Source organism: Panthera pardus, unplaced genomic scaffold (genome assembly GCF_024362965.1).
Source record: "Panthera pardus isolate Hobbes unplaced genomic scaffold, ASM2436296v1 HiC_scaffold_16, whole genome shotgun sequence".
Classification (NCBI taxonomy): Eukaryota; Metazoa; Chordata; class Mammalia; order Carnivora; family Felidae; genus Panthera; species Panthera pardus.
Window position 1 is genome coordinate 142,515,607 of NW_026526721.1, and position 24,606 is coordinate 142,540,212.

General features: G+C 37.0%; 1 protein-coding gene across 17 annotated transcripts in view; it reads right to left on the bottom strand.

Annotated features, from left to right (window-relative positions):
* Window positions 1–24,606, bottom strand: part of SLC4A7 (solute carrier family 4 member 7) — a 112,807-nt gene that overhangs the window by 73,874 nt on the left and 14,327 nt on the right. For 2 of the 17 annotated variants that reach the window (XM_019422882.2, XM_019422874.2), the window contains exon 1: window positions 5,298–5,455. The exons of 10 other annotated variants lie outside the window; for them this stretch is intronic. In XM_019422882.2, coding sequence (XP_019278427.1) covers window positions 5,298–5,330 — 33 coding nt within the window. In that variant the 5' untranslated portion in view covers window positions 5,331–5,455. Of the gene's footprint in view, window positions 1–5,297; window positions 5,466–24,606 lie in introns of those variants that run through there. 5 more of the 17 variants (XM_019422872.2, XM_019422866.2, XM_019422876.2 and 2 more) reach the window with 5 other exon arrangements.

Sequence of the window (24,606 nt, forward strand, 5' to 3'; positions counted from 1 at the left end):
TTTACATTAGCATCTAGAAAAAAACTCTTCCTCATTTTTTAACTCCAAGAATATAGTGGAAAACTAAAACTAGTAACAGCAAAGAGCAACCCCTGACATCAAAATGTTCTTAACATCAGATAAGTGACATAGGCCGATGCCTATGAAGTCTTCCTAAAAAGAAATAATGCTAAGGCATTGAGAAAATTCAAATACACGGAAGAATTAAAAAAGCACCCAAAGTATGTCAATGTAAGACTGACTCACTCTAATCTTAAAAAAATTATTTTGCCTTAATGTCGAATTTCTATCCCATTTCTATTTATAAAATAAGGTAACTATTCAGAGTACCAGTGTTCCATAATAAAGAAGAAAATAGATTTAAGAATTAGCCATAAAAGATCATAATGAAAATTTAAATTCTCTATGTATGAAAGGACACATGCACAAGGTTATTTATTTATTGCAGCTTATAATGGGAAAAGACTGGACACAACCCAAGAGTCCCTTAATAGAGGTATGGCTACACACCAATGGAATACCAAACTACTGGGGGGAAGAAAAAAAAAAACAAGGACAGTCTATGTGCGGGCGTGAAAAAATATCTAAGATCTATTATAAAATGAAATACACCAAGGTAGAGAACAATATATATGGTCTGCCACTTTCTGTGTAAGAAAACCCCCAGAATAGGAACATCTGATTTTGCATAACGAAACACTGGGAAGGACATACAAGAAAAAGAAAAACTTATTACCCATGGCAGTAGAGACAGACTTCTGAATTCATTATTGTTTACATTGCTTTGATTTATTTTAACTGTGTGAATACAGAGACTTAAGTACGCCATGTTCTGAAAGTCATTTACCTATCTATCTTGGTGCACGGTGGGAGGAGATACTACATGAAAATGCCAAGCACAGGGCATAACCCACCAAAAAGGCTCCCATTTTTACTGAACTAAATGAGGAAACTATTCTGTGTTTCTACAAAAAATGCTTCCCTAGATTAGATAAGCCTTATGAGTTACAAACAAATATCTATTAGTTTCCTAATTAAAAGTGAAGTGAAGGCTTAAAATGTATCCTGAACAGTATTATGGTCATATAGAATTATTTACAGGAAATGCCTACATAAGTATCTAGGAGAAAACGCCAAGATGCTGCAACTAACTTTCATAACAATATAAAACTATTACTTTAAGGGATTGCGGTGGGGGGCGGGGGGGGGGGCACCTGGATGGCTCAGTGGGTTAAGCGTCTGACTTCGGCTCAGGTCATGATCTCATAGCTTGTGAGTTCAAGCCCCACGTCGGGCTCTATGCTGACAGCTCGGAGCCTGGAGCCTGCTTCCGATTCCATGTTTCCCTCTCTCTCTGCTCCTCTCCCACTTACTCTCTCTCCCTCCCTCAAAAACAAATAAACATTAAACAAAATTTTTTTTTTTTAACGTTTATTTATTTTTGAGACAGAGAGAGACAGAGCATGAATGGGGGAGGGTCAGAGAGAGGGAGACACAGAATCCGAAACAGGCTCCGGGCTCTGAGCTGTCAGCACAGGGGCCCGATGCGGGGCTCGAACTCACGGACCGCGAGATCGTGACCTGAGCCGAAGTTGGCGCACAACCGACTGAGCCACCCAGGCGCCCCTAAACAAAATTTTTTAAGAGTTTTTTTTAACATATTGTAAATTCAGACATACCTAAAAGAACTCGTTAAAATTCACCCACCGTTGCTCTACATTAGACATGCTGATTCAGGAGGCTGAGATGAAGAACGAGTGTGTCTATGTATAATGACCTCCTTATGTGATTCTGATGCACACCGAAGTTTGAATACCACGTCCTTGGGTTATGATTCAGACTGAAGTCCTACATATTTAAACTGCTCTTCACTAAAGACTGCTTCGTGCCCTTAATCATTTTAGTAGGCCTGCCTGGGACCACTGCCAGCTTCATTTACATGGTTTTGATCCTTCAGAAAATGAAAAGTACATTCCAATTCACAATAGTGTAAAATTATTATACACTTTCATTGTAATACACAGAACCCCAAATTTATTAGTAGAGTTCTAAAAGTTGATCTGTATGTTAGAAGATTACCCTCAAAATGTGCAAGGTAATTTACCAAAGTATATATAAATAACCATGTTGTCCCCCAAAATACAAATTTCCTCCAAATAATTCCAATTCCCAACCATATCCCCAACTACCACCAAGAGGTGAACTTAATTAGAAAATTTTAAATTTATGGCCAAAAAGCTTAAGAGTAAGGCAAATAATCTTTCCTAATCCAGTTAAAGGGAGATCAATAATCAATGACCACCATTTCATAAAATAAGAGCCAAAGAATGATATTCATAGTTTCTAAAGAAGTCATTTAGTATTTTTTAATTCATTCATTACTCTAAAAAAAAAAGCAGAAAAGAAATAAAAGGTATATGGGAAATTACTGCAAATTTAAAATTGCAAGTATTATTTTTATTTTTTTAATGTTTATTAATTTGAGAGAGAGAGAGAGAGCGCACATGCAAGCAGGGAAGGGGCAGAGAGAGGGAGACAGAGAATCCCAAGTAGGCTCTGCGCAGTCAGAACAGAGCCCAAAGCAGGCATCAATCTCACGAACCCTGAGATCATGACCTCAGCCAAAATCAAGAGTCAGACACTTAACACACTTAACTGACTGAGCCACCCAGGCGCCTGTAACTAAAAATTTTAAACTCAGGCAATCATGCAATCCCCACAGGAAAAAAAAAAAAGAAAATTTTGAAGCCTTGAGAAAAATGCTTTGTCCCCAGACACAGGAGGAACTGGGCAGATTCAAACACTGTAACAAAAAGCCTTCAGAAATTTATTTCAAATACCACCGTTAAAACTAAAGACAATGAGTTTTAAAAGAAAAATTTCAAAAGAAAAAAGTGAAGAAATGAAAGAATGTTAAGAGTAAGAAAACTGAAAGAGGTATGGGGCAATAAAAACTGGCAAGTAATGGCCTCCAACAGTAAAGAGGATCACTGGAGACACTCTACTGTCACACGCTTCATTATAAGGCACAAGAGTCATGGGCAAATGGAAAGCCTCATCAGGGTTCTACTTGAAATTATAAATCACAAATATTTGTTACTTTATTTCTATGAGGAGATGCATTCATGCCAAATTCTAATTCAGTACATACACACCAAAAAAACATACAGAAATCGCTTGTTTTAGGGTTATCAAGTATGTATATAGTTATGAACAGAAATAAGCATAGTAACAAAATCCATTTCCAAAACAGGTTTTTAAAGAAACGATGTAGACTTCATCGGTGGTATAAATGCATAGAAAGGCACAGGCATTCTGTACCAAAGGGAAGAAACCATGCACGCACAAAGATCCAATAGATGTTTCTCAGCAAAAGAAGGCCCAGTAGGTTTCCTATCATGATTCCCCATCTTCAGTCAGCATGGGGTTCTCATTACCTAGGTATTTTTAGAGTTCCATTGCATTTTTCTAGTGAAAACCCAACAGGAGACAGGCAGGAAATCCCTTAGCAATATGGTCTGTTTGCCTCTTCTTCCCCTGGATAATACCCCTGGATCCCCATAAATCCAACAGATGACGAAAGAAATCTCATTCATTTAAAGACTAGCAATTGGGGCGCCTGGGTGGCGTAGTCGGTTAAGCATCCGACTTCAGCCAGGTCACGATCTCGCAGTCGTGAGTTCCAGCCCCGCATCAGGCTCTGGGCTGATGGCTCGGAGCCTGGAGCCTGTTTCCGATTCTGTGTCTCCCTCTCTCTCTGCCCCTCCCCTGTTCATGCTCTGTCTCTCTCTGTCCCAAAAATAAATAAAAAACGTTGAAAAAAAAAAAATTAAAGACTAGCAATTAAGGAACTCATCCATTCATTCAACAAATATTTAGTGAGTGTATACTGTGTGCCAAGCATTATGCCAGGTACCAGGGATATATCAGAGAATGAAAAACTAATACAGTCAAATGTCCAGCTCAACAATTACTTTACAGCTGCGTGGCTCCCAGGGATGAGAAATCCAGAGGTGAATGAATTGTCTTTTCCGTTCCTAATGAATAAATGAGACCTCATAGGTATCGACAGGTTTTACTTTTTTGGTTCAATTTTCTGATTTTATATGTACATTTGACACACACACACATGCACGCGCACACACACGCGCACAAAGCTTAAGTGACTTAAGATCACACTGAGCTGGTCAAAGAACTAAAATTAAACGCCAGGTCTCTAGTCCCAATTAGATGGGTTCTTTATCCACTAGACAACAGACCAAGGTCACTAAAACATATGTTGAGGACACATAGTACTGTTTCTTTATACCGTTTCTCAAAACATAATCACATATTTGTGTAACTACTTCTTTGGCTTTCTTGACATGTTTATGCAACTACTCATTTAACTTCTTTCTACTATCTTCCAGTAGAAAAATAAGTTCCAAGATGCAGGAAATCGTGTCTGTTTTCCTCACCAGTATATCCTAACATTGAGCAGGACTCTTAGTTAAGTTCTCTAATAAATACCTGAACGTCGAGTATGTTTCAAAGGACAAGACACTCAGCTAAAAATTTATACTGGATTCACTCAAAAACTCCTTACGAACACAATTAAAGCTCAAACATACAAAGGTAGTCAATATTTTGAAATTTAGTAAATTGGTTTAAAAACAAAAAAGCCCATCGTCGACACATGATAAAACCTAAATTCAATTCACAAGCAGGAATTCGCAGCATAATCAAACAAATGAGGTTTTATTTGAAACAGATTTTATAACTACATAACACATTTCACTAATTCTTCGCCTAAGTCGTTTTCCTACCTGCAAAAGCAAAATCTGTGATGTGTATTTTCTTGGCCAAATGATCAAAAGTCAAACTTTAACATGTCAAAGGCATAATATTGAGGAAAAAAGAAAGGCAAAGATTAACAATATATTCATAAATCTAGTCACATCCTTTTTTGACACTTGAGATTTACAAAATCTGTTATTAAAACAGCATCAGAAGATGCCTACCACAAATTAATCTCTTTCCCAACAGCCTGGCCAAAAAGAATTTTTAAAAGCCTTATTCAAGTAATATTAACTGATCAAAAACCAAATTTTATAGAATAATAAAGATGCTACAAACATTGCTAACTTTTCACAAGGAGTTACTCTTTTCAGCAGATGACTTCCACAGACAAGGACACAGAGGATGATACTATTCTAAGCCAGTGCTAATAAGCCTGACATTTCTTCAAGTTTCACTATTAAACTGAAAAAGCCAAATCTGTTTGTAAATAAAACACAAGATCACAACTAGATACATACAGGTAACTTCTTCTCCAGGCGAAATCTTTCCATGGTAACGTATAAATGCCTTGTCTTTGACAACGTAATGCTGTTAAGTCCCTTGAAGATTCCAGGGACAGTGAGTACATATCTGATTTAGGTCACTGTGCTTTGCACAGATGAACTCTTCTAAGTTGCTCTCATGGTACAGCCAATCACAGTCTTCTACGTTACCTAATCTTCCAAGCTAATAACTTATACAGGGTCACAGAAGAGACTTAGAGTATAATACACACATTTAGTTGTAACTGAAAACACCAAAAGAGAAACAAAGCAACCAGTTTTCAACGGAAACCTTTCTGCAAGGTTAGTTCAAAAGACAACATACTCTAAAGCTATAAGGGGATGACTGGAGGGAGGGAAGGAAAAACTGCCAACAACATTGCTGGTTAAATCTAGCCCTTTCACTTAATTCCAGTTAAGACCCAAAGATGTTTTCACCGAAAAAAAAGTCTTGTCTTATCATTACCACATTTATGCCAACTTGGTGTAACTATATTAATAGCAAGACGAGGAAATCATATTATGGTTTATAATTATACTAACCAAAATGAAGTATTCATATGGATAACCGCTAAATGAGAAGCACCGCTCCAACTTTCAGACTCAAGATCTTACACTCAAAAAATGACAGAAGACCTCAAAGGGCCTTTGTTTACACAAGTTTAACACCTGTATTTATCATAGTGGAAGTAAAACTGAGAAAGCTTTAAAATATTTAAATTCAACTTAAAACAATAAAATCATTGCATGATAACGTAAATAACGTTATTGAAACATAATCATTTCCAAAAATAAAATACTTAGTGAGAAAAAAGGCTTTTACATTTTTGGTCATCTCTAATATCTGACTTATTAGAAGACAACTAGATTTTCACATCCACTTCTCTAATTGAGGATACGATTTATTTGATTGAATTATATAAAAAATCCCGGGTTGGGGAACCTGGGTGGCTCAGTCGCTTAAGCGTCCAACTCTTCATTTCTGCTCAAGCACGATCTCGCAGTTCATGAGATCGATCCTCGTGTCATGCTCTGCATGGACAGCACGGGGTCAGCCTGGGATTCTCTCTCTCCTCTCTGCCCCTCCCCTACTCGCTCGTGTGTGTGTGTGTGTGTGTGTGTGTGTGTGTGTGCGTGCGCGCGCGCGTGTATGTGTGTGCATGCACGCGCACGCTCTCTCTCAAAATACACAACTAAAAAAAAAAAAAAAATTCCAGGTTCACATAATACTGTTGGAAAGGGGAAGAGTGTTTTAATATTCTTTTCAAGTAAGGTGGATATTCCTCTTTGATACCTATCACCAAACTTAAGAAGTAGTCTTTTTTCCTTATTTATTTGTTTGTTTATTTATAAGTAAGCTTTACACCCAAGGTAGAGATCAGGACCCTGAAGTTGAGTCACATGGCTCTACTGAGCCAGCCAGGCATCCCAAAAGTAGTCATTTCTTAAATGTCAGTTTGCAAGGTGGAATCTAAAACAATTTCAAATGATGGGGCACCTGGGTGGCTCAATCAGTTAAGCGACCAACTTCGGCTCAGGTCATGATCTCACAGTTTTTGAGTTCGAGTCCCGCAGCAGGCTCTGTGCTGACAGCTCAGAGCCTGGAGCCTGTTTCAGATTCTGTGTCTCCCTCTCTCTCTGCACCTCCCCCTCTCACACTCTGTCTCTCTCAAAAATAAAGAAATATATTAAAACAAATAAAACAAATGAATGCTGTTACACATTGTATACTGAAATCCACTGGTCTATCATGCACTTTGAATGGCTCACCCATTTGCAAAATATGTTTTCACTGGGTAGTAGAAACTTTCCAAACTTCACATTTCATTATGCAATTTTTAAAAAATTACACTTGTTAAGATCAGTAATCTTATCAGAGACATTCAACTACTAAGAAACTGACAAGGTCAGGCTGGCAGACACGTTTTCCAAATTTTCTTTTTTATCATGAAAGCTAGATTTATTATCACTGGTAACAAATATTACCAGCTGTTTTTCCTGAAGTGGCAGGTTCACTCATTTCATAGCTTTTTAAAGAAATATCTGCCAAATGTGAAGTCTGAATAAACCACAGTTTAGTCTGCAGTTTTTCTTTCAAGTAAAAGGGCAGCTAGTTTGAACTCACATTTCAAGCAGTCACACCAGTGTTTTTTACTCCAGACAATTACTGGTACTTCAGTATGTAGCACAAAGTGTTTTCATGCATACTTCCTATTTTCTCATTCAGAATATGAAAGCAATGTGCACTCAAAGGCTCAGATTTACTAAAATAGTTTCTACTGCTTCATCAGGACATCCTTAAGTGAAAAATTCATTTCCCTTTTTAAACAGAGAATGCCTCCCAGTGCTGTTTGGTACCTCTGCCTTGTGTTGGGCTAAGAGACCAGCAGTTTCACTCATCATTGTGTCTGCACCATCAATACAAATTCCAAAACAGTGGAAAAAGCAAATAATGTCTTAGCACTACTATAAAAATAGTTTTGACCTTACAGATCCCCTGATCTCGGGACTGGCAGGGGTCCATGGACAGCACTGCTAAAGGAATGCAAAAGGCTTTATGTTTAAAATATAGAATTAAAGACTTGTGGGTGTGGGGGCACCTGGCTGGCTCGGTCTGTGCAGCATGTGACTCTTGGTCTTGGGGTCATGAGTTGAAGCTCCACACGGAGCACAGCATTGACTTAAAAATAGATAAGTAAATAATGAATAAGTAAATAAAGTGTTGTGAGTGGATTATATTCTTTTTAGTTTCTCTATGATGTTGTTTGTGTAACATTTTATTTATTTAAGAATTGTAAAAAGGCTTTTTTTTTAATATTTTTTTATTTTTGAGAGAGAGAAAGAGAACAGAAGCCAGGGAGGGACAGAGAGAGGGGAACAGAGGATCTGAAGCAGGCTCTGTACTGACAGCAGACAGCCCTAGGACTCAAACTCACGAACTGTGAGATATGACCTGAGCTGAAGTCGGACACTTAACCAATTGAGTCACCCAGGCGCCCCCAACAAACATTTTAAAGAACGAAGACTAAAAAGTATCATTCTGTTATTCTGGGTTTCTAGAAAATAATAAAAATACTTATTGAGCACCTATTATGCGCCAAAACTATGCTAACGACGACTGCATATATCCTATTTTTCTATAGCACATTTAACCTTCAGATATTTCATTAAATCCTCTCAACTCTAACTAAAGCTCAGAGATGTTAAATTACTTCTGCAAAGTCACAGATCTGGTAAGCAGTAGGTTTAGGATTCAAAACTAGTCTTTCTCGGCCCATGCTTTTCCTCTACTCCAACTATGCATAAAGAAATGTAAGGGAAAAATATTCCAACTATAAAAGATTAAAACAAAATTCTAACTGAACGTGAATGAAAAAAATGTCTACCAAATTCATATAAAATATAATCTCAATTAAACTAAACACATTCTTTTTGGATAGACATATTTGCTCCCCGGTACCATCAAAGTCTTTACTTTAACAAAGCAAATAAATGGCATTTTCTATAGAAATATCTATTTCCCAAAAATGTAATCTTAAATTCACTGAAGACCTATACCAGATTAAGAATTAGAAGCCCCAATGGCATCAAGTTACACTAAAGCATATAATTTATCATATTTTAAAAATATTCAACCTTTCCGTGATTTATACTTGGCAAATAAACATAAATTTTAAAAAAGCAAACAGAAATCAGAAAAACTGATTTCAAAAATTCTCAATACATCACACCCAGAATAAAAAGCATCTGCAAACAATCAGGTTCAATACCAATTCCTACAATAGCCTCTTGAAATTTACCTCCTATAGAAAATCTTGGCCCTCCCCACTAGTATTTAAGAGCTTAAAACCCTGGTCAGGCATAGGTCTCCCCCAACTGGATTATAAAACCCTGAGCACAGGGATTTAGGTAGAAGAAGGGGGAGGAGGATGGGCAGGGGAAGAGAAAAGGAAGGTTAAGAGCTCCCAGGGAGACAAGAAGGAATCACATACATAGATTTTTAATTTCCAAAATTGCAAAACAAAATTAACTCTTCATCAAAATACAAAAGATTCATTTCTCCAACATGCTCCCTGCTGTGATGGTATCCTGGGCACTACAAAGCCAATATTCAAATTAAATGTTAGAAATCAAGTTTACAGATTAAATAGAAAGGTAAAGTTTTATTCCACTACTCTCGATAAAAAGCTATTAACTCAATATATAAGCTCGGGAATTTTAACCTGGCTATTTCTTTAAAGATTTTTCACTTTTATGTAATAGCAATCCTTATTTTTTAAGGTGATCTACTGAGATATGGTCGACATGTAGAAATCTGTACATATGAAATACATACAACTTGATGAGTTTGGGAATAAATACACACCCATAAAACCACCACCACCACCAAGGCCAAAGACTTGCCTGTCACCTCCCCAATTTATTACTACTACTACCACTACTATTATTATTATTATTATTATTATCATTATTATGTGTTTATGTGTGGTAAGAACACTTGTCTTAGTCTGTTAAAAAAATGTAAGTATACAATACAGTATTGTTAGCTGCATACTGTTACTGTGTAGTGTATAACACATATCCAGAACTTAATCATCTTGTGTAACTGAAACTTTGTACCCTTTGACCATCACCCCCCTCATTTCGTCCTGGCAATCATCCATTCTACTCTCCACTTCTATAAGTCTGCAATAAGTGAGATCCCACTGTATTTGTTATTCTGTATCAGGCTTCTTTCATTTAGCCATACACTTATGTAAATCAAAACGGTCTCCTTTATTCCCTTGTTCTCTCTGCTCCATTTTCAACCTTGTCTCCATTTCTGTAATGCAAACAGAAGTATATATATGCCTACAAAAAAAGGTAGCCACGTTACAAGTCACTGTTATGTACATAACAATTTAAAAATACATCCTAGAGATTCTTCGGTATGAGAACACAGCAACTACATTTTGAAGTAAATTATTAAATTAACCTGCATGTGGTGGAAGAAATCAAGTCTTAACACAAGTCTCCCCAAAGAAGTATTCCTCACATACCACATCCACTCACCAGACAGAGGTGCTTTCTGTTTCCATCTTGTAACTGTTCTCTCATAACGAGAGTCGCCATCATAACTTTAAATAATATCTCATTTTAGGCAGTATCTGCTAATTTTACAAAAAGAAAAACAAGGATTTTTCACACACCACTCCCCTGACATACACACATACACACACACACACCTTTTTCACATACAATCTCTTCAATATCTCTGTTTTGAATTAGATTTTTATTTTCATATCAAGACTGATTAACATTTACATTCTGTACAATATTTATAATAAGCCTTCGAAGCTGTGTCCTCTGGTGAATTCTAAAATTTTGAAATCCATGTTAAAAAACATTTAGAGTATAAAGATCACTTAAACATTACTATCTAGTTCCAGAATCAAGATTTATGATTGGACCATTAGAAAATGTCACTAAACCTCTGACACTCAAGAAACTCGCAAGTATTAAAGTAGATCTCTTTCAATGTGACTTCAATATAATGAGAATAAAAAGAATCTGCCTAAAAATGATAAAATTATTGACTAGATACCAAAAGCAATCCTTAAAATGCAAAATACTGAAGACTTCAGTCTTTATACAAGTCATAAGATTCCACTATCTCTAAGATCATCTATTCCCAATAAAATCATGAAAAAAAGTTGGGGGAGGGGGAGCACTTTGCCTAACATTCCAGTATACTATAAAACTATGATAATGAAGACTATGGTATCAGCACAGAAATAATAAATATATTAAATATTTTGTAAGACAAAAGAGAGTCACGAAACAGAAAGGAATGCATTTATTAAATGCAAAGACTTCTTTGGTTTTCCATTGTTGAAATACAGCTGTCTACAGCAAACCAGAGGTAAAAATTAATTCTAGGTGGATTAAAGATAATTAGAAGGGTAGGGGTGCCTGGGTGGCTCAGTCGGTTGAGTGTATGACTTCAGCTCAGGTCATGATCTCACAGCTTGTGAATTCGAGCCCTGCATCAGGCTCTGTGCTGACAGCTCAGAGCCTGGAGCCTGCTTTGGATTCTGTGTCTCCCTCTCTCTCTCTCTGCCCCTAACCCACTCACATTCTGTCTCTGTCTCTCTCAAAAATAAATAAATATGAAAAAAAAATTTTTAAAGATAATTAGAAGGGTAATATCTAAAATTTAAAACGGTATTTTATATTATTGGAGTTAGGATATATTCTTAGGCAAGATGAGAAATCTAGAAGCCATAAAGAAAAAGACTGACACAGATTTATTTCACTCTATTTAAAAAAAAAAAAAAAAAATCAGGGGTGTCTGGGTGGCTCAGTCAGTTAAGCGTCCGACTTCAGCTCAGGTCATGATCTCGTGGTCCATGAGTTCAAGCCCTGCGTCGGGCTCTGTGCTGACAGCTCGGAGCCTGGAGCCTGCTTCGGATGCTGTGTCTCTCTCTCTCTCTCTGCCCCGCCCCTGCTCAAGCTCTGTCTCTCTCTCTCTCTCAAAACTAAACAAACATTAAAAACAAAATCAAACATTTCTCTAAAGCAAAGAACATCACAAAGAGACGAGGTAGACACAAGGAAATATACGTAGACACGACGGACATGGCATTAAATCTCTCTCCTACCAGAAACTTCTTGATGTAAAAACGAAGTGAAAGGAACACAGAAATGGACAAAGAATATGAACCAAGTGATTCCCTTAAGAGAAAATACAGATGACCAATAACCATATGATAAGATGGACACTCTCACTAGAGGTTAAGCAAATTTTACTCCTCAGATTAGGAAAAAAAAAAAAAATTGTAATTAGCATCTAAAGCTGATGAAGGTAAAGAGATACAGACATTCTCATAATTCTCAGTGGGAATATAAATTTCTCAACTTATATTTTTGGAGAATAAGCTAGCGAGAATCCATTTTATTTTAATCTTTAAGAATATTCTTTGTGCAGCAATATAACTTCTGAGTATCTACCCCACAGAAATAAAAGCACCAAAATATTTAGATAAGGTCAAGCATGCTTACTGTTCAAACTAGCAAAAACAAAACACAACCTGAAAGTAAACAAACAGAAATAGTTAATTACCATTACACAGTAGTAGAATATAAAGAATGAGACAGAACTAGGAGGTTGTACTCAAGAATATCAATTAATATGTTAAGAAGAAAAGCAAACTGCAGAATTATTATGTTTAATACTATCACATTTTCATGTTTTACAAAGGGTAAAACATATTTGTGAGTAACTGTTTCTATGAACATAGACAAAGTATAGGGGAATAATACATTGGTCTGTTTCAACAAAGATCATGGTTCTCTAAAGATGTTAAGTATACGGTATATAGTATAAGTATATAGTATAAAATTTAATACCAAAGATAAATATTAAAAAGTCACTAAAAATGAAAAATTATCAGTTTAGTCAATTCTTCAAAACTATGACCAATTCATGTTTTAATAAATACAACTTTGATACGGAGGCAAGTAACACTATGAAAGCATATTTCACAAGGTCAGAAGATGGTTCAAAATTTTCCTCAACACATTCCCATTTTTTTTTTTTTTTTAATGAATTTGTAGTTAGGAGTCTGTTTCTTGGTTTGCCTCTCTTTTTTATTCCTTTGCTCATTTGTGATGGGTTACCAGGTGGGAGGTGGGTGGGAGAATGGGTAAAACAGGGGATGGGGATTAAGGAGAGCACTTGTGGGAGCACAGGGTCTTGTATGGAAGCGCTGAATCACTGTATCGTACACCTGAAACGAATACTGCACTGCATGTTAACGATACTAGAATTTAAATAGAAACGTAAAAAAAAAGAATAAATTTGTAGACACAGTGGGAAGAAACTAGCATTTTCTCAGCATCCTGGTCAGAAAATTACATAATCACATAAACTGATTTTTCTATCATCTTAAATTCAGGAAAAAATAATACAAAAACAGAATTCTAATTGTGAATTTTAATCAGCCAAAGGGGAAAAAAATCTAGAAACGTTAAGTGTGGTGTAGAATTGTACAGGAATCAAAATGATTTTAAAAACATGAAATCTGCATTTAAGTTCCCTTTACAAATGTGAAGTCACTTTTCCAGTACAGCAGTCCCCTGACCAGCGGGGGATTCGTTCCAACACCCCCAGGGGATGCCTGAAACCACGGATGGTACCAAACCCTGTATATGTCCTCCCTGTGCATACAGCTATGTATAATTTGCATACACAGGACATTAACCACAGTGATAAAATAGAACAATCAGAACTACATACTATAATAAGTTATGTGAATGCAGTCTGTCCCCCTCAAAGTATCTCACGGTACTCACCCTTCTTCTTGGGATGATGTGAGATAATAAAATGCCTCCATGAGGAGATGAAGTGAGGTGCGTGACAGAGGCACTATGATGTGTGTTAGGCTGCACTGGCCTTGTGACAACAGTCAGAAGGAGGATCATCTGCTTCTAGACCTCCCTCATGGCAAGTGAAACTACTGACGGGCAAGGACGACCACAGAGGAACACAATACCGGCGTAATGGCTAACGATGTAAAGGATGCTGCTGACACAAAGCAAAGGACCCAGTGAAGTTTCTTTATCTGCCCAGGAAAAAGGGGGGGGGGGGGGGTGGGGGAGCCGCATTTTTTCTTAATTAAAAGAAAAACATGTTTTAAATTCTTTAACTTAAATTGCTACATTCTCATATTTTCCTAAACTCTTAAAAAAAAGAGACGAGGGAAGAACAATCTCCCTTAACAGCAATAGACAGGAATTTAGTTGTATTTCTTACTACACATAGACCTACACTGGGGTCATTACTAGCTTGTGTGGTATCAGAGGACAAAAGTAACAGATATTATTTATTAAAACTTTCTATATGCCTTACACGCATTCTTTCATTTACTACCCTAAACATTTCTAGGAGGAGGTATTACTATCCCAAATATATAAAAGAAGAAACTTAGGCTCTAAAAAGTTAAGTCATTTTCCCAAGGTCCCACAGGGTACACTGGAAGAAGCTAAAATTTTAAATCACATCCAATTGCCTCCAGGGAGATGCACTTTTCAGAGAGCCACTTACAAGCCTTATTTTCAATTCTCATAAGAACTCTGCAAGGTAACACAGCTGATCATTTTCCGATCCAGCGTCACCTGACTTCAAAGCCTATGCTCTTTCCACCAGGCCACACACCTTCCCCGAAGTTGAACTACATATAGTTTTATTTGTTCTACATATAACTTTAGTTGCTTCTATGCCTCATTTAGGGAATTGTAAGTAAAATGTACTGAATCACAAAAACACTCACCTAATTACTTTGAAATACTACTTTAAATCTATCAGAAATTTGGTAACAGCCATAAAATAACTCCAATCAAAAGCAAAAACTCTAACACAATAAATTAGCATCAGTATTATAATAAAGTTATGGGGATATTATTTTACTTTGGTTTCCCATAGATAAATGTGAACCGAAGAGCCAAGAAAAGAAAAAACCCTCCAAAACAAATGAAAACATGCCTCATTTTAAAACATGTTTCAGAGGGAAGCAGAGCGAGTCCACACCCTTCACCATTGCTAAATATCACTGCTGAGTTCACATGGCTTAATTTGGGCAACCAATTCAGTTTTCACCAAGGATCTGGCTTTATCAACGTATAAGATCACCATCTGGTGGCGATCGTCAGACATGCAGGATGTCCAATGATAATGGAGAGTTCACGTTTCAGGCAGGAAATTCAGGGTTTGAAAAAACTTCTGTGGGAGCTGCTTTAAGAAGCCTGAACATTAACGTCATTCAGATCAGACGGTAAAGAGCTACTGAACAAATTGTTCCATTTATATATTAGAATATTTAGGAAATGACAGCTATATTTTTTTATATGCGCATTTTACATATACCACTGAATAATCAATGTGTTATAGTGAAGCAGACTTACAGTCTTTTTTTTTTTTTTTAATTTCTTTAGTTTTAGAGAGAGCGCACATGAGTGGAGGAGAGACAGAGAGAGGTGGGGGAGAGAGAAAATCCCAACCAGGCTTCACACTGTCAGTATACAGCCCGACGCAGGGCTTGATCTCATGAACTGTGAGATCATGACCTGAGCCAAAATCAAGAGTTGGATGCTTAACTGACTGAGCCACTCAGGCAACCCTACGGTCTTTTTTTTTTTTTTTTTAAATGTTTACTTATTTTTGAGAGAAAGAGACACAGAGCGCGAGCTGGGAAGGGGCAGAAAGAGAGGGGGAGACACAGAATCCGAAGCAGGCTCCAGGCTCTGAGCTGTCAGCACGGAGTCCAACGCGGGGCTCAAACTCACAAACTGTGAGATCATGACCTAAGCCGAAGTCTGATGCTTAACCAACTGAGCCACCCAGCACCTCCCCACCCCACACACAGTCATTTTTTTTTTTTAAGTATTTCAAATACCTATAGCCTTTCAGGAATTTTGTTTTTAAAAATATTTTGAGATTTATCTACAATTTCATGAGAATTAAAGAATTGAAGAATCTAGTTCACAAATATATTTCACTATAAAGTAAAAATTGTTTTATCAAAAAACTTTCTGGGGTACCTGGCTGGCTCAGACGGTGGAGCATGTGACTCTTGATCTCAGGGTCATGAGTTCAAGCCCCATGTTGGGTGCTGAGATTACTCAAATAAATAAATCTTAAAAAAAAAAAAAAAAAAAGTTTTCAAGAAAAAAAATACATCATTATAAAAAGTAGCAACTGTTCTTGGGAAAGCATCTTTTTCTCAGTTAATACTTCACATGTAAATGCTAGGGATGAAGGAGATGTAGTTCAATTCATATTCGCACTAAGAAAATACTCATTTATAGTACTCCTAAACATCAATTACAAAGAATTTTTCATTCTTGTAGGTCTCCTCTTGGACTACCATTAGGAAAACATACCTATGAAATTAAAAAGTAGTATGATTGGTAAGAATTTAAATGTAACTAAAGCTGGTTTAAATATAGCACAATCACCAAAGTCAAAATGCAGATTAATGTAGTAAACTCAGATATATTTACACACAGGCTTTTGGTAGAAATGATCTCCTCTCTCACTTCCCCTAAGGCATTCAAAACCAGTGCTTAACTCCAAAATCGTGTCTCTTTTGAACCTTGTAACCTTTTTTTGGCTCTACGATCCTTGACTCTAGACAACAGAGCTTCTCAACTTGGGCACCTCTGACATTTGGGGCCGGATGCTTCTTTGTTGTAGGGGGAGGTCCCGTGCACTGCAGGCTGTTCAGCTGCATATCTGCCTTCTTCCCCTACTAGGTGCCAGTAGCACACAAACCTCCCCAGTTGCGGTAAGCAAAAATGTCTCCGGGAACGCCAGAGGTCCTAAGGGACGAAACACACCCCAACACGCAGACCCACTGAGGAACCGCTGCTCTAGAAACACCTGAGAGCTACTACTTATCTCTAGTATTTTAAGATCAGTAAAACAAACAAAATCTACCAGCTTCTTCCTCAGAAGTCAGCATGGATGCCCACCGAGGCGAACATAAAGTGAAGCCTTCATCCTTATATAAAAGTTGCATTTAGCAATGAACTCTACAGACAGAAATGCATCTGGAGCTTGAAGGGTTTTACGGAAAGGTACCTGTTCTCAGTGTACAGGAATCCCAAGGATGTCATATGGATAATTTTACTGTATAAACTATCCCTACTGTAGTTTTAATAATAACTCTTAGAGAAATAAAGGCAGGATGGAAATCTTTTTACATATGTGTACCTTTAAGACATTGTAAAACAAGTCCTCAGGCCTTACTTATTCACCTATAAACCTTCCCCTTTCAAAGTGGTTTTCGAAATACAGAGCATCTCTACGTTAACTCCTCCAATCGACTGAATGAATCCACTAGAAAAATCATCACAACTTGTCCCTGTATGTATTTCACCACAAGGGAGTTATCTGGTTAATCTGGTAAATTAAAAGTCATAGACTCAACCTTGCTTAGAAGGATCCAGACTAGAGACTGTCAGTTTGACAACAAAAAATTGGGGAAATTGAAGCAGATGAGGACAAAAGACGCAAGTGACTTCAAGGGGCACTTCATAAAGAAGCCACGTGTCAGAGATGAGGAAGAGGAAGATCAGAGAGGTTGTGCTCTGAAGCCATCTTCCCTTTCTGAAGCTTGTGTTCAGCTTTTCCTGGATCCCAGCAAAAACTCTACATATTTGCAATAAAGATCTCTTTAACTGTAGCAAGTTTAAATAGATTTCTGATCCCAGGCAACCAAAAGAATCCTGCCTGGAATATTCAAAACCATTCTATTTGTTTTCATTTACCAAGGTAAAAGCTGTCCATTTTAAAACAGTAGTAGTTTAAAAATCTAAGATTAAAAGTTGCCAAATTTAATTGTTGTGCAGATAAACTAGCAAATTCTAACAATTACAACAAAAGGTTGTTGCTATTTACTCTGATACTAGTTCTTTTATGGATTCAAGATAATATTTATCTTCCAAATGGCCCAAATTTGAATGAAATTAATTCATCAGGCAATTATCCTCAAGTTGAAAAGCACATCATCTAACTTTAAGTATTTTCAGCAACTAACTCAATTGAATTCAAACAAATGGTCATTTTATTTCACGTTCTTCCAATATTTTCCATATTTGTTCTCTAACAGAAGACACATTTTTTAACATTTATTTATCTTTGAGAGAGAGACAGAGACAGAGAGAGAGAAAGAGAGAGAGAGAGAGAGCGCGCACAGGTGAGGGGCAGAGAGAGAGGGAGACAGAGAATCCAAAGCAGGCTCCAGGCTCTGAGCTGTCAGCACAGAGTCCGACGCAGGGCTCGAACTCATGAACTGTGAGATCATGACCTGAGCCAAAGTCGGATGCTTAACTGACTGAGCCACCCAGGCACCCCAGAAGACACATTTTTACCTGAAACAAATAAATAAATAAAGGTTTCTTTCAATAGTAACTCACTTTATGCTTACAAAAGGCAAGGAAGTAAAGAAAAATGACTTGGGTCATCAAGGAGCATGACAGATCAAAGACTGGGTTTGGGTTTACCTCTTCCCCCTCCCAAAATTCACTAACTTGATAGTAATTTTTAATTTTTTTAATGTTTATTTATTTTTTGAGACAGAGAGAGTGCAATCCAGGGAGGGGCAGAGGGAGAGGGAGAGAGAAATCCCACGCAGGCTCTGTGCTGTCAGTGCAAAGCCCCACACGGGACTCAAACTCATGAAATGTAAGATCACAGCCTGAGCCAAAACCAAAAGCTGGAAGCTTAACCAACTGAGTCACCCAGGTGCCCCAATACTAATTTTTTAAAAGATAAACTGACAAGTACAAAGAGAAAGAAGAAACTACAACAAACAAGAAACATAGTATCTTTGGAAGACAAAAAGTACACGTTGCAGTGGTTAGAGCATCTGGAAAATAACAGCAACATTAGAATATGTGGCTAAGGAAGAAATAAAGTAGGAGTCAGAAAGCAAAATCATGTTTAAATAATGAAACACTGCATAAAATTTCATTAATTAAAATGACTTACATATATTTGAGAAACAGCTTCTAATTAATGACCTAATCCAGCAAATTATCTCCATAAATTACATTAGATATAAAATTAACACTAAATACTATGGAAAACAGTGCCTATATACACGTAATGCAACCCGTCAACAAGTTTACTCTGGCTACAGAGAAAACATTACATTAATGAATATAGATTCTAGAGTCAGATTACCTCAATTCAAATCCCAGCTCTACTACTCGCTAGGCAAAACTGGACAAATTACTTAATCTCACTGAATCTCAGTGTCCTCTATCTGTAGTATGTATTACAACCGATAAATTATAACAATGTAACAAGATAATGAAGGTAATGAGCTCAGAAAAGTTCCTGGCACAAAACAATTAAATATTAGGTATTAGAACCATCTTATCATGTGACCGTCTTCACTGGTCATCCTATGTTAATTTTATATTTTATATCTAAGTGAAATTGAATTTATTCTTTACGTATTCACCACCATTTCCCACCTAATTTTAAGCTCCTTGAAAATATAATTTTCTTCACACAGAATTATTAACTTTGTATGTGTACAACAGATCCTTACTGGTAAAAACGAAATACTCCTTTCTAGACAGGTTTCATGCAAGTCACATAGGGCTTATCTTTTTTTGTTTTTTTTGTTTTTTTTGCTTTCATTTAAAAACATGGACATTTTGAAAGGTTTAAAAAAAAACTGGTTTCAGCACAGGTAACGCACTTACTGTCACTTGTCTTGCCAGGTGTTAATGGTTTCATACTCACTTAAATGGCAACTTAAGTCATGAATTCTAGAAGACAGAGGAGGCAGTCAATAATGTAGCCAGCAGATAGTATTCAAACCTAAATCTAAGGAAATGGGAGCGCCATCCTTTAGATCAAGGGTTTCTTCAATGCAAATGATTTTCCATTCATTTTATACAAATTTGCATCTTACTGAAAGCACTATTGTAACTATCCAAAATGCCCGTACATTATTAAGAAATTCTCCATTTGGATATGTGATTTTAAGTGTATCTTTTCACTACCTCAATCATTTGGATATCTATATATTTTTTTCAGAGATTTTTATATCTATCCTTATACTACAAGATACTTTCATTTATTCCTTTATTCACTTAATCATCTAACAGATATTTATTGAGTGCCTACTATGTGTCGGGAACTATGCTAGGAGTAGGGATTTAATATACCCAGACCCAGAGATGAGAAAGTCCAGTGTGTTCAAATAACTAAACGGATTTGACAATGGTTGAAATAGAAGAAAGAGGAAAGAGCAGATAAGGCAGAAAAAAAGGTAGAAAAAGGGAAACGGGCCAGACCTTCCAGGGCACAGATAAGTTTCAGATTCATCCTTACAGCAAGAGGCTTTAAAAAGGGAACTATAATCACTGGTACCAAGATCCCCTAGCAAGGTAACAATGTAGAAACTGGCGACAAAGACTCTCTCCTTTGACCAAACTTGAATCAGGCTTCTCTGAGCAGACCTTGGGTTCCCTCTCTGTCCTTGTAGAATCCTGTTTGAGTGAGAATCCTGACAAATGAGTTTAATGAAAATCCCTCATCCTTGGCGTCTGACCACCTTGGATACCTGACCACCCTGTCCTCCCTCCCAGATTCTGCGGAGTCGGTCTAATAAGGACCCCCTTACCTCTGCTGTTTCCTCTTAGTAACTTTCCACCCACTGATCCCCATCCCTGCTTCTTGGATTTAAATGCCTCTTGTCCTCATTAGACTCAGGGTTGGGTCCAATCTCTCTTCTCCACTGTATGGCAACTACACCCCTATCAGGATAGTCTCCCTTAAATACAGTCTGCTTTACCTTCTTTAGCAAGTGTCGAAACTTTTTCCTTAACAAAACGGTACTTTTTCTTTAACACTGGAAGCCAACTGGAAAGATACTACATTATCACAGGCAAAAGAAGACAGAGGCCTGAACTGCAATGATCAAAGGAAGTTTGGAGAAAGGAGACTAGAGATAGGATGCTGAATCCACTGGATTTGGGGTTTGGGCAGACGGAAAGAAAAGTCATGACAATGCTCCCATTTTCAAATTTGAGCCAAATTTGCCATTCATTGATAAGAAACACAGAAGAAAAGGTTTTCTAAGTCCTATGTAAGACACCACAAGGTCTAGCTGAGCTGTCCAACAAGAAACAGTGGATGAAGCTCCTTCTGGTTTCCTCTACTGTCTCTGTGAAGAAAGCAGCGCTATTTACTAAGATTGAGGGGGCAAGAGGATACATTCTGGAGAGAGCAAGAATGTTTGATGTGCCCACTGTACAGAACAGGAGATAATTAGACATGGGAGTATTTTCTATGTTTCATGAGGAACCAGAGGAAAGAAGCAGGAATGTATAGGAGTACCCATCCATAAAGCTGTGTCATTTAATTTTTCCAGCTGTTCTGAGTATCTCCAGCACAGGTAAACTGACTGAGGATTAGGAATTTACCAAAATATTTAAAACCAAGAGACATGATGATAAATGTCCTCAAACAACAAAACGGAGGCAGAAGATATGGGTCATGGATTCTAAACTGGATAGGAAAGTGCAGGCAATAGACAAAAACAGAAAACAAACCAAAAATGAAAGGTAGATTAAGAGCCTCAAGGTTCACAGAATAAGAATTACGGGAATATATCACATTAAGGACACTGTAAAATAGAAACTAACATAAATTCCTACATCGGGGCCACTGAAGACTTCTCTAACAGTCGTCAAAAGCTCAAACATTGGCAAGGCTTGAATACCTCGTAAAGGAACTCAGTCCTAGAACAGCTTTAGAGGACCTCTCATAAGATAGTCATGCCTAAACACACTTAACTTCATCAAGAGCCTAAACTTCAACTATATGAAAATTTATATGAAAATTTTCACTACAGCCACGTTTCCAGTTAAAACTCAACACACAGGGTGTGCCTACATGACTCGGTTGGTTAAGTGTCCGGCTCTTGGTTTCAGCTCAAGTCATGATCTCACAGTTCATGAGTTCAAGTCCTGAGCTGGGCTTGCTGACAGTGTGAAGCCTGCTTGGAACTCTCTCTCCCTCTCCCTCTGCCCCTCGCCTGTGCACGCTAGTGCGCTCTCTCTCTTTCTCTCTCTCAAAAAAAATAAACTTTAAAAAAATAAACTCAACACACAGGTCAATAAGTAAATCACTGCTAAGGTGCCAACATGATGATCCAGTGAAAAAATGACCATTTTGTCTAGTCCTTGCACAATAATTTAACTCTTTTAGAGATATCTTTATTAAAATATCTTTATTAAATGTCTTTAAATCTTTATTATAGGGGCACCTGGCTGCACATGCAACTCTTGATCTCAGGGTTGAGTTTAAGACCCATGTTGGGCATAGAGATTTCTTTAAAAAATAAATTACAGCTTATCAAATAGAATCAGACTCATGCCTCCCTACATCAATGAATTTGGTTCCTATTGAAACAAATGGACTCTCCTTCAGATCCCTCTCCAAAAAAACCTAAGTTTATAAGGATTATCCTGTACACAAATAATACCTGTTTTCCTCCAAGCCTTCTCAAAGTATGTGTATTTACATACACATAAAATCTAAAAATTACAGTTTAATGCCATTAACCAGTGCATGCTTCTCATCTTGCTTCTTATAAGATCCTAAAGAAGTCAATGCATAGCTCTAAGGAACTGATTCAGTTGCTAAGGTATTAAAGGTAAGATTTTCTCCATGGAGTTTCCATACAAGTCCTTTCTAAATGATCATCTCATTAACAATAATATAACATCTCAGCTACATGTAGGTCAAACTAAACAAAAGTCTTTCTATTTACATATCATAAACATTTATATATTTTACTTATTTGTTTATTTATTTATATGTGTGTGTGTGTGTGTGTGTGTGTGTGTGTGTGTGTGTATATACATATATATACATACATACAGGCACTTCTTTCTCATTATGCCTCATTTATTGTATATGGAACCAGAAGCTAAATTCTTCAGTATAAAACCTTTTGATGTAGCTTTAACTTAGACATCAAATAAGTGTTTAATCTAGACATTTATTTGGATATGTTAAAATTTTAAATGAAAAAACAATACATGTGTATGTACATATGTATATATAAATCTCAAAAGAATGTAATGAAATGTTAATCTTATAAAAACAGATTCCCAATTTTTTTTCTTAACAGTAACCCCTGGAAATATAGTACACACATTATCTGTTCACATCCATGCATGTATATGTAACAAAAGTTTCACAAAATAATTATTTTTCCAACTGTACTGTCTGGTATTTTCTACTTTTTTTTTTTTTAATGCTTGTGATAATATAACACATTATTTTTACAAACCAGTAATAAATCATAACATCTTGGAAAACAGTAAGAAGATACAGAGAATGAATATTCTGACATTAAATATCCTTCCTAAATTTTATTTAATCATACCTACTTTAGACGCTGGACAAGCAGAGACTCCTCAGGGTTTTAGCTTCATAACTATTTTGAATAATGGAGGACAAAGTAAAAAAGGGTAAAAATTAACATTTTAATTCACCATCTACACCATGAGTAAAAAGTTTTGATTAAAGGCCCTAGTCCTATGATCTAAAATACAACGGTCAAGTTCATTTATTTCAGACAACAAACTAAAGCAAAAGCTGTTTACTCCAGATTCAAGGCATTAAACACTAAACAAACACTAATCAACAGGTCCCACCAAAATTAGCCTATCAATGTTCATTTGTTTTGATGTATTGGCATTCTCATGAGGCAGTTTGAAAAATAAGGCTGAAATGGTATCATTTTGTCTCTCTACAAAAATTTTTCTCAATGAACATGATTTACTTCTCCCATCAGATACCTCTACCTATTGTAGAGGCAGGAAAATGCAGCAACCCCCAATGATCTGAGATTCAGTGCCACCAAATTAGAAATCTCAAACTCCCCCTGTTTGAAGTTCACAATGGGAAGTGAGGAGGCACTGGCACCATAAGTATAAAACAATCCCTCGTGGCTAATCCACTCAATATTCACCACTTAACCTTTCAAACCCATTTATTGCTAACTCTATGCAATTAGGACATGATAGCAAAATTAATTAACATCTAAAAACTGAGTATTAAATGCAATTATGTAAAACATGCAATTTGTATTTTTCAATTGTGATCCAAAATGATGAAATTTAACCTGAAAATTCTTTCCCTCACTCCCTTTATGACCTTATCTCCCACCTCTCCCTAACACACTTCCAATATGATTCTAATTCTGGGTGAGCCCACACGTTGCTATGACAACTATGCTATTATAGTAAAATACTGTTTTGACTTTTAATCAATAAATTTATCTATATCTTCCCTCTATCAAAACTGTTTTTTTTTTTCTTGAAAGAAAGCGAGCACATGAGCTGAGGAGGGGCAGAGAGGGAGAGAGAATCCCAAGCAAGCTCCACATTCAGCGCAGAGCCCCACGTGGGGTTTGATCTCCTGACTATGAGATCGTGACCTGAGCCAAAATCAAGAGTTGGACACTTAACCGACTGAGCCATCCAGGCACCCTAAAACTGTTTTTAAAAAAGATTTGGGGGCGCCTGGGTGGCTCAGTCGGTTGAGCGTCCGACTTCAGCTCAGGTCACGATCTTGCAGTCCGCGAATTCAGGCCCCGCGTCAGGCTCTGGGCTGATGGCCCAGAGCCTGGAGCCTGCTTCCGATTCTGTGTCTCCCTCTCTCTCTGACCCTCCCCCGTTCATGCTCTGTCTCTCTCTGTCTCAAAAATAA